The 10220-nt window shown below is 51.5% G+C and overlaps 1 protein-coding gene across 2 annotated transcripts in view; it reads left to right on the top strand.

The window, feature by feature from the left end:
- Positions 1–10182, top strand: part of actn4 (actinin, alpha 4) — a 35931-nt gene extending 25749 nt beyond the window's left edge. For both annotated transcript variants that reach the window (XM_047035474.1, XM_047035473.1), the window contains exons 9-21: positions 1612–1704; positions 1896–2126; positions 2237–2384; positions 2505–2655; positions 2825–2933; positions 3321–3461; positions 3584–3766; positions 3860–3994; positions 4320–4499; positions 4725–4871; positions 6201–6281; positions 7382–7540; positions 7877–10182. In XM_047035474.1, the coding sequence (XP_046891430.1) occupies positions 1612–1704; positions 1896–2126; positions 2237–2384; positions 2505–2655; positions 2825–2933; positions 3321–3461; positions 3584–3766; positions 3860–3994; positions 4320–4499; positions 4725–4871; positions 6201–6281; positions 7382–7540; positions 7877–8035 (1917 nt within the window). In that variant the 3' untranslated portion in view covers positions 8036–10182. The remainder of the gene's footprint in view (positions 1–1611; positions 1705–1895; positions 2127–2236; positions 2385–2504; positions 2656–2824; positions 2934–3320; positions 3462–3583; positions 3767–3859; positions 3995–4319; positions 4500–4724; positions 4872–6200; positions 6282–7381; positions 7541–7876) is intronic.
- The last annotated feature ends 38 nt before the right edge of the window (positions 10183–10220 follow it).

Here is a 10220-nt window from a genome sequence, read left to right as displayed (position 1 = left end):
ACACATGAAATGGAAAAAGATGCAGACTCTTTTACCCTGGCTGTAGTGGGACACACTGCTGATGTCTGGTCAAACCCCCTCTTCATCTGTTTAACACCGTTACCATAGATACTGTCATGTTAGACCTGTACGGATGTCTAGATACTGTTGTATTCTTGTGTTCAGTATTGTGTTCATGGTAGGACTAGCTCTCCTGTGTTCATGTGTTCATGTGATCATGGTAGGACTAACTCTCCTGTGATCATGTGATCATGGTAGGACTAGCTCTCCTGTGATCATGTGATCATGGTAGGACTAGCTCTCCTGTGTTCATGTGATCATGGTAGGACTAGCTCTCCTGTGTTCATGTGTTCATGGTAGGACTAGCTCTCCTGTGTTCATGTGATCATGGTAGGACTAGCTCTCCTGTGTTCATGTGTTCATGTGATCATGGTAGGACTAGCTCTCCTGTGTTCATGTGATCATGGTAGGACTAGCTCTCCTGTGATCATGTGATCATGGTAGGACTAGCTCTCCTGTGTTCATGTGATCATGTGATCATGGTAGGACTAACTCTCCTGTGATCATGTGATCATGGTAGGACTAGCTCTCCTGTGTCCATGTGATCATGTGATCATGGTAGGACTAGCTCTCCTGTGTTCATGTGATCATGGTAGGACTAGCTCTCCTGTGATCGTGTGATCATGGTAGGACTAGCTCTCCTGTGATCATGTGATCATGGTAGGACTAGCTCTCCTGTGTCCATGTGATCATGTGATCATGGTAGGACTAGCTCTCCTGTGATCGTGTGATCATGGTAGGACTAGCTCTCCTTTGTTCATGTGATCATGGTAGGACTAGCTCTCCTGTGTCCATGTGATCATGGTAGGACTAGCTCTCCTGTGATCATGTGATCATGGTAGGACAAGCTCTCCTGTGTCCATGTGTGTTGGTGCTGGTTGTGAGCAGGCTGTCTCTGTTCCAGAGACACGGTAGTTACAGACGACAGCTGAGGACAGCAGAGAAGCTCAACAGTAACTGACTGCTCCTGAGGTTCATAGAGGAAGCATGTAGCTTTACCACACATACAGTGAACCTAAAACACACACACACACACAGTGAACCTAAAACACACACACACACACTGCTAGACTAACCATCGACAGCCTTAGCATGTGGCCTAAGATTTGATATATATATATAATTATGTTTATATGACCATTTTGTGTGAGCTTGTGCACAGTTTGTCCTTATTTGGGTCATGCTCTGTACCTTGGCTTGTTGTCACTGCTGGTGTGTGGTGTGTGTGTGTGTGTGTGGTGTGTGTGTGTGTGTGTGTGGTGTGTGTGTGTGTGGTGTGTGTGTGTGTGGTGTGTGTGTGTGTGGTGTGTGTGTGCTCACACAGTGTGTGGAGCTGGTCTTTAGAGGACGGCAGCAATGCCAAATGTAGCATCTGTGTGACAGTTTGAGTTTGGTATTATGGGATGTTTTTAGATTAGTCACTAAAAGAGTTTTTGGTTTGACTGCATTGTGACAACTCACTCACTCGTCCAATCTCAGCTGGGAGTGGATGAGCTAACCAACCTCAACAACCAATCAGTGTGCAGTACTGACCACCCTGCTCTGTGATAGGCCGAGACGGCAGCCAATCGTATCTGCAAGGTGCTGGCTGTCAACCAGGAGAATGAACACTTGATGGAGGACTATGAGAAGCTGGCCAGTGATGTAAGTAATGGTCTCATTTCTGGTCCTTTACTTCCTGTTTCCTGACTCCTCTTCCTGTCAGTATGTGCTTCCTGTTTCCTGCCTCCTCTTCCTGTCAGTATGTACTTCCTGTTTCCTGACAACAACTTGTTACTTTTCTCCAACTGTCCTCTTTCCTCTCCTCCTCTCATTATCTCTGCCTCCCCCTTCAGCTCCTGGAGTGGATACGTCGTACTATCCCCTGGCTGGAGAACCGTGCACCAGAGAAGACCATGGCGGAGATGCAGCAGAAGCTGGAGGACTTCAGGGACTACCGCCGCGTCCACAAGCCCCCCAAGGTGCAGGAGAAGTGTCAGCTGGAGATCAACTTCAACACCCTGCAGACCAAGCTGAGGCTGAGCAACAGACCTGCCTTCATGCCCTCCGAGGGACGCATGGTGTCTGTGAGTGCACGACACACACACACACACACACACACGGAGGTTGAGTGACACCCAGAGGCTGACTGTGTGTGTGTGTGTGTGTGTGTGTGTGTGTGTGTGTGTGTGTGCAGGACATCAATGGCTCGTGGCACACCCTGGAGGGGGCAGAGAAGGGCTATGAGGAGTGGCTGCTGAACGAGATCAGGCGTCTGGAGAGGCTGGACCACCTGGCTGAGAAGTTCAGACAGAAAGCCACCATCCACGAGGCCTGGACCGACGGTACCAACACACACCCACACACACACTCACTCAACACACACACACACACACTCGCAGACTTTGTCCTTCTCTCACCTCCCCTCTCCCACTCCCGCTCACACATGCTCTCTGACCCCCCAGGTAAGGAAGCCATGCTGACCCAGAAGGACTACGAGACCGCCTCGCTGTCCGAGGTGAAGGCGTTGCTACGGAAACACGAGGCGTTCGAGAGCGACCTGGCGGCCCACCAGGACCGCGTGGAGCAGATCGCCGCCATCGCCCAGGAGCTGAAGTAAGGAGGGAGGGGGGGAGGGATGAGGGGGAGGGTTGAAGGGAGGGTGGATGGATAAAGAGAGGGAATCAAGGGTATAAGGTTTAGTATAGAACAGACTACAACTAAGATCAAGAGTTGAGGCGTATAGGCAGTATATTCATCTAGTGTGTGTGTGTGTGTGTTTCAGTGAACTGGACTACTATGACTCCCCCAGTGTCAACGCTCGCTGTCAGAACATCTGTGAGCAGTGGGACGCCCTGGGGTCTCTAACCCAGAGTCGCAGGGAGTCTCTGGAGGTACACCCCTCACATGACCCCCCTTCTCCACCTATCATCTCTCTGTTCCCCAGGCCTGTGGCGCCCCCTGCTGGCTGGCTCTGTCCCAGCAACAGAGATGGTCGTGTAGTGGAGTCCTGGTCCAGTCAGACAGTACATGTCCCTGACATTAACCTCCTCCCCCTCTCCTGCTCCTCCTCCTCTCCTGCTCCTCCTCCCCCTCTCCTCCTCCCCTCCTCCCCACTCCTCCTCCTCCCCTCCTCCTCCTCCCCACTCCTCCTCCTCCCCCTCTCCTCCTCCTCCCCCTCTCCTCCTCCTCCCCCCCTCCTCCTCCTCCCCACTCCTCCTCCTCCCCCTCTCCTCCTCCTCCCCCTCTCCTCCTCCCCCTCTCCTCCTTCCCCCCTGTAGAGGACAGAGAAGCAGCTGGAGTCTATAGATGAGCTGTACCTGGAATATGCCAAGAGGGCGGCGCCCTTCAACAACTGGATGGAGGGAGCCATGGAGGACCTGCAGGACATGTTCATCGTCCACAACATCGAGGAGATCCAGGTGGGAGGAAACGCATCACCACCACAGGAAACGCATCATGAAGAAATACGACAGCCCACCTCAGAATGGTTAGGATCTTATTTGATCCTGATCTCTCCCCTCTCCTGTCCTCCCCTCCGCAGGGTCTGATCACAGCTCATGAGCAGTTCAAGTCCACCCTGCCTGATGCTAATAAGGAGCGCGAGGCCATCCAGGCCATCCAGACGGAGGTGCAGAAGATAGCGGAGTACAACGGCATCAAGCTGGCTGGGAACAACCCCTACACCACCGTCACCCCCCAGAGCATCGACAACAAGTGGGACAAGGTACCACACAGAGAGAGAGAGTCTGTGTGTCTGTGTGTGTGTGTGTGTGGTCATGGTGTGCTGACTGTGCCCCCTGGTGGTGTGTGTGTGCAGGTGCAGCAGCTGGTGCCCCAGCGTGACGCCGCTCTACAGGAGGAACTCTCCAAGCAGCAGTCCAACGACCACCTGAGACGCAAGTTTGCTGGCCAGGCCAACGTGGTGGGGCCCTGGGTCCAGGTCAAGATGGAGGTACGGACACAGCCACACCTGTCCCCTCTCAGGACACAGCCACACCTGTCACCCCCCCTCTCAGGACACAGCCACACCTGTCCCCCCTCAGGAGCTAGAGACACATAACTCACCTGAGGATATTCATGCTGAACTTTCTGAGACTGTCGTTAAATAAAATACCACCATAGGAAACATCGTTACTGGTTGATATTAACGGTAGAAGTTAACAGGAATGTTCCTTTTAACTGGGAGAGCTATCCTCCTTCTGATTGGCTGTGACATCAGGTTGCTCAGGGGTTCTATACTAGTATGGAATATAATGTGTGTGTGTGTGTGTGTGCAGGAGATTGGCAGGATATCCATCGAGATGAACGGAACTCTGGAGGACCAGCTGACCAACCTGAGGGAGTATGAGCAGAGCATCATCGACTACAAGCCCAACATCGACCAGCTGGAGGGAGACCACCAGCTCATCCAGGAGGCCCTCATCTTCGACAACAAGTACACCACCTACACCATGGAGGTAACACACACTCTCTCGCGCACACACACACACACCACCTACACCATGGAGGTAACACACACTCAACTCTTCCTTGAAGAGTGGGGTCAGTTTCGGAGCAGTTGTGCAGTGTGCGTGATGCCCCGTGGTCACAGTGCTTGATGCCCCGTGGTCACAGTGCCTGTGATGCCCCGTGGTCACAGTGCCTGTGATGCCCCGTGGTCACAGTGTCCTCCCTCTCCGCAGCACCTGCGTGTGGGCTGGGAGCAGCTCCTAACTACCATCGCTCGCACCATCAACGAGATCGAGAACCAGATCCTGACCCGTGACGCCAAGGGCATCAGCCAGGAGCAGCTGCATGAGTACCGCGCCTCCTTCAACCACTTCGACAAGGTCAGGGCTCCAATCCCTCTTCAGACAGAGGGGGGAGGTGGGGTAGCTTGGGGTCGGGCTCCGATCTCTCCTGCTGGGTCTTCAGACAGGGGGGAGGTGGGGTAGCTTGGCGGTGAGAGCTTTTGCAAATTATGAAGTTACAGGTTCAAAGCCCTCTTGTTACTGGATGTTGCTTTGGATGAAAAGCATCTTTAAGATGGACTTTATTATTATCATTAGTAATAGCAGTAGTATTATTATTATTATTAGTAATAGCAGTAGTATTATTATCATTAGTAATAGCAGTAGTATTAGTATCATTAGTAATAGCAGTAGTATTAGTGTCATTATTTGTATTATTACATTAGACTCCAGAGCTTTGCCATCTGGACATGGTTCATGTCAAACGTTTGACTTTGGAGGAAGGAAGTTGCACAGTGGTCTGTTACTCGTCACTGTTACCCATGGTGATGATTTGAGATCGCCGTAGTAACCGAGGCGTGATTGGCGTGTTGTTTAGAAGCTGTCGAGCGACAAGGGGTTCGGCAGGCGTGTGAGTACAGCCCACGAGTGCTCTAGTCCACACGCCCCAGAGAGCATGCATGTTCTAGTCCACACGCCCCAGAGAGCACGCGTGTTTTAGTCCACACGCCCCAGAGAGCACGCGTGTTCTAGTCCACACGCTCCAGAGAGCACGCGTGTTCTAGTCCACACGCCCCAGAGAGCACGTGTGTTCTAGTCCACACGCCCCAGAGAGCACGCGTGTTTTAGTCCACACGCCCCAGAGAGCACGCGTGTTCTAGTCCACACGCCCCAGAGAGCGCGCGTGTTCTAGTCCACACGCTCCAGAGAGCACGCGTGTTCTGGTCCACACGCCCCAGAGAGCACGCGTGTTGTGGCTTGTTTGGGGGCTGGAAGGGTGGGCACCCAGAACAGGGGGAAGGATTTAGGTGTAACACTCCCTCAGTCACTCTTCATCGTCATCCAGCACCTCCCCACTCCACCTCTCTGTGTTGCATGCTGCTGTGTGTCTTTGGGACGCTTCACCACACACACACACACCATACTACATCAAGTATTCCATCATGGTGTCTATTTATTGTGTGTTTGTCCTCATGTATTAGTGTTCTGTTGGCATTGTCTCACAGTCATCCCATCTGTGTGTGTGTCTGCATCTGTGTGTGTGTGTGCGTCTGTCTGTCTTCATCTCTGTTTGTCCCCCATCCTCCTCCTACCTCCATCTTTCCATTTATTTGCATGCCATGGTCCCATGATCGCCACCATCCCTCATTCCTGTGTTGTGATTGGTCCGTCCGCCTGGTCTCGCGGTCTGTGATTGGCCGAGCGCAGGACCACAGCGGTGCCCTGATGGCGGAGGAGTTCAAGGCGTGTCTGATCAGTCTGGGCTACGACGTGGAGAATGACAAGACGGTAGGAACCTGCTGTTCCCCGGCACGGCCACTAGAGGGCTCCCTCCACCCTCGACTGGCTGCTAGTGGGCTGCAGTACCTCTGCCTGACCACTGAGGGGTGGTGTCTGGTTCTAGCAAGCTGCTCTGCTCACTCACCCTGTCTCCCCCTTCTCTGGCCTCACCTGGGGCCTCGACTCAGCCTCAGCCCCAGCCTCTGAACTAACGGTCTCTGTCAGTTTGGCTTTGTTTGTTTCCTCTTAACTGATTTTGCTTTCTCTCTTTTCTTTCACTCCCCCCACGACTCCCCTGTTTCCTCTCTCTTTCTCGCTCTCTTTTCATCCTTCTTTCCATTCCACATCTGCACATTTTCCCATCCTCTCTTTCTGTCGTTCACCCTGCCTTTCTCTCTCTCGCCCATTCCCGTTTCCACACCTGCTAGTTCATCCTCCTTCATTTCCCTCTTGTCACACCCTCGCCTCTTTTATTTCTCTCCCTCCCCCTCCCCTCCTCCCCCTCTCCCCTCCCCTGGCTGGGTTGTGGGCTTCTCTCTCCAGAAGAGAACAGGGATGATGGATGCAGATGATTTCCGTGCTCTGCTCATTGCCACTGGAAACAGCCTGGTACACACCGCTGCTGCTCTGCTCTTTCTCCTACCTCTCTCTCTTTCCCTGCTGTCTGTCTCTCCTGCCTCTCTCTCTCCTGCTTCTCTCTTTCTGCTCTCTCTCTCTCTCCCGCCTCTCTCTTTCTCTCTCTGCTGTCTCTCTCTCCTACCTCTCCTACCTCTCCTGGCTCTCTCCTCTCTCTCCGACTATTTCCTTTCTCACTTTCTCTCCTCTCTCCTGCCTCTCTCTCTGTTTCTCTCCTCAAACTCTATTCCTACACTCCTCTTCCTCCCCCTCTCTCTGACACACACACTCCCTGATCTGTTTGTATAGACTGTAATATAGTTATGACACTGTTATGACTACCTAACTGTTAAAATGACCCCATCACCCCTTCAATCTTACATCGTTAAAAAGAAACAAACCGACTTAAGCATTGGTAATCATCAGCCATTTCATAGGGCTTGTCCCTCTTCCTGTTGTGTGTGTTGGTTAACCCCTTGTGTGTGTGTTGCCAGGGCGATGCGGAGTTCACTCGTATCATGGGGATCGTGGACCCCAACAACAGCGGAGCAGTCACCTTCCAGGCCTTCATCGACTTCATGTCCCGAGAAACCACGGACACGGACACTGCAGACCAGGTCATCGCCTCCTTCAAGATCCTGGCTGGAGACAAGGTGAGCAGGGCGGGAGGAGAGGGAGGGAGGGGTGGGGGGTAAGCGGAGGGAGGGGTAGGGAAGGAGAGCAGGGGGAAGTGGAGGGGTGGGGGGTAGGCGGAGGGAGGGGTAAGGAAGGAGAGGAGGGGGGAGATGGAGGGATGGGAGGAAGAGAGGGAGGGGTACGGAAGGAGAGGAGGAAGAGAGGGAGGGACTGTGTATGTGTGTTGTCAGAGAAATCAGTAAATTGTATAAATTGTTAGTGTTAAATGTTCTGTTATAACGTGAGAAAAAATGAATCATTTTATCAACCATGTCGACATGAATCCTTCTATCCCTCCCTCCCTCCCCCATCAGAACTTCATCACGGCTGAGGAGCTGAGGAGGGAGCTTCCTCCTGACCAGGCTGAGTACTGCATCGCCCGCATGGCGCCCTACGCTGGCCCCGACGCCACGCCCGGAGCCCTCGACTACATGTCCTTCTCCACCGCACTCTACGGGGAGAGTGACCTCTAGGGGGAGGGGGAGAGAGCAGGGGAGAGAGGGGGGAAGGGGGGGGGAGGGACCTGCAGGAGCAATACCAGGGGGGAGGGGAGAGAAGGGGTGAGCAAGGATGGGAAGACGAGAGGCTTGTGCCAGACCAGGTCTCTGGTTGGAGGAAGGAAGGAAGAAAGCAGGGGGATAAGAGGGTTTCTAGATCTGTGATTGGTTGTGACTTAGGAAGAGGGATGAGCTGGCTGGTTCTAAGTGGAGGACGCCAGTTGAGGGGGGGGGGGGGGGCTAAGTCTTCCCACTTCTCTTCCACTTCCTGGTTCTGACTGTGCCTCCAAACACACAGGTGTTGTTCTCTCGGCCGAGGAGTTAACTGTTGTTCTGTTGATTTGGCCTTCTGCCCGTTAGTTCTTCAGCTTTATATTGTATTTTGTAACAGATCAACTACAATCAATGTTTATCTGCTCTATATATCAGATCCTGGCCTCGGGCCTGGAGTATACAGGGGCATCCAGCGAGCATCGCTACAGATTCAAGTGTCATCTTCCCCTTTGGGCCTGTGGGGAGGGGCCGGACACGAGCTATTACGATTCTTATGCTACTTTATTTGTTTTTGGTTATTTTATTTTTCTCTTGCTTGGAGGTGAGGGTGGGGGGGGGGGGGTAGATTTGCTTTGTGGGGTGGAGAGGATTGCGTACTAACACCCAGAGACATATATATGAAGGGGGGGAGGAGCTGAGTGAACAACCAGAGAGATAAAAAGGTGTATTTACCCATAAGCCCTTGTTGTGCTGGATACCTGGAGGTGTGCCGTCTCGGCCATCTCCTCTCCTCCTGGGGGGTTTTCTCTGGTAGGCGGAGCATTCCCAGGGGTCAGTGCTGTACATACTTATTTTTCCAGTACGCAACACAGTCCCAGTACTTATGCAGGCTTCAGAGGGGCTGAAAGAAAAACAAACAAAAAAAGACACAAAAAAAAGAAAAGATTGGCAAAAAGAGAAAAAGAAAAAGAATGGCTTTTTTTTTTTTTTTTTTTTTTTTAAATACTCATCACACATAAGCCAATAGCGAGACACAGGAGCAGGTTCTTCACTCGAGTGCCGTTGGATAGGTTCGTACGTTCTGAAACGGCGGAGGGAGCTGGTAGGGATGGTAACCGTTAAGTTGAGTTAACCCTGGGCATAGAGGATCTCTCACCCCTACCCACACCCACCCACCCACACACCCCCCCCCCCCCCCCCCCCCACACACACACACCCCCACACACACACACCATGTACACCCTGGGTGCGGAGGTCAGCTTCCCTCTGGACTCGCGTACAGAACCCCGTCCCTGTCCAACTCTGCTTCTGTGATGCATTAGGGCTTATTGACTCTTCAAATCTTATTTCATTTATATAATTTAGTTTATATGTAGTTTTTCTTTCAAAGTTAATAAATATCTCTAAAAGCACAGTCGGGTCACAGAGAGTGTAGTCATACGAAGGCCCTAGCAACGCCCCCTTGACAGAACTGTTACCATAGAAACGTTTTTTTATTTTTTATAAAGGGTTCCCTGATTATGTTGGAAAAGATGGAGTACAGAAACTCTAATGTGCCTGTTAGTGGCTCCAGCCGTGTCCCTCTCCCTCACTCTCTCCATCCCCCTCTCTCTTTTTCTCTCCCTCTCATCCCTCCATCACATTTCTCCCAGTAGAATGAGGGGAACCTGGGTGTTGGAGGGAGGAGGGAGTCTTAATAAACATTCCATTATGTCTTAAATAAAAAAGAAAGAAATTACTGTACCGATCTATGCAATCTTATATATCTAATATCACAGAGTTCACTAAGGGTCGGGCGGGAATTAAGATGATGAATTGATTTAGAAAATAAAAAATGAATATGTAACATCCATTGTCTAAATTAAGTGCAAGAAAAAATGATTTCTACAATATTTGTAAAGAGGGAGGGGAGTCAGGCGCGAGGTGAGTCTGAGGGATAAAGGAAAATAAAAGACTTGTACTTTTCCCCGCGCGAGTTTGGAAAGAAATTTGAACTTTGGAATTGTGATTTTCTTCTTTTTTGTACTCTTTAATATCAAACCTTACCTGCTGTACTGGAAACTGCAACAACGGCCTTCTGTCTGAATAAGTGAATTTCACAAGCACACATAAAGTTTCCTTATAAAATACTACTTTGTCTCAGTCTGATTTGTGCGAGTGCGGCTTG

The sequence above is a fragment of the Hypomesus transpacificus genome, chromosome 15, assembly GCF_021917145.1.
Source record: "Hypomesus transpacificus isolate Combined female chromosome 15, fHypTra1, whole genome shotgun sequence".
Lineage (NCBI taxonomy): Eukaryota > Metazoa > Chordata > Actinopteri > Osmeriformes > Osmeridae > Hypomesus > Hypomesus transpacificus.
The sequence above is the reverse complement of the archived record's forward strand: the minus strand, read 5'-3'. Positions and strand labels throughout refer to the sequence as shown.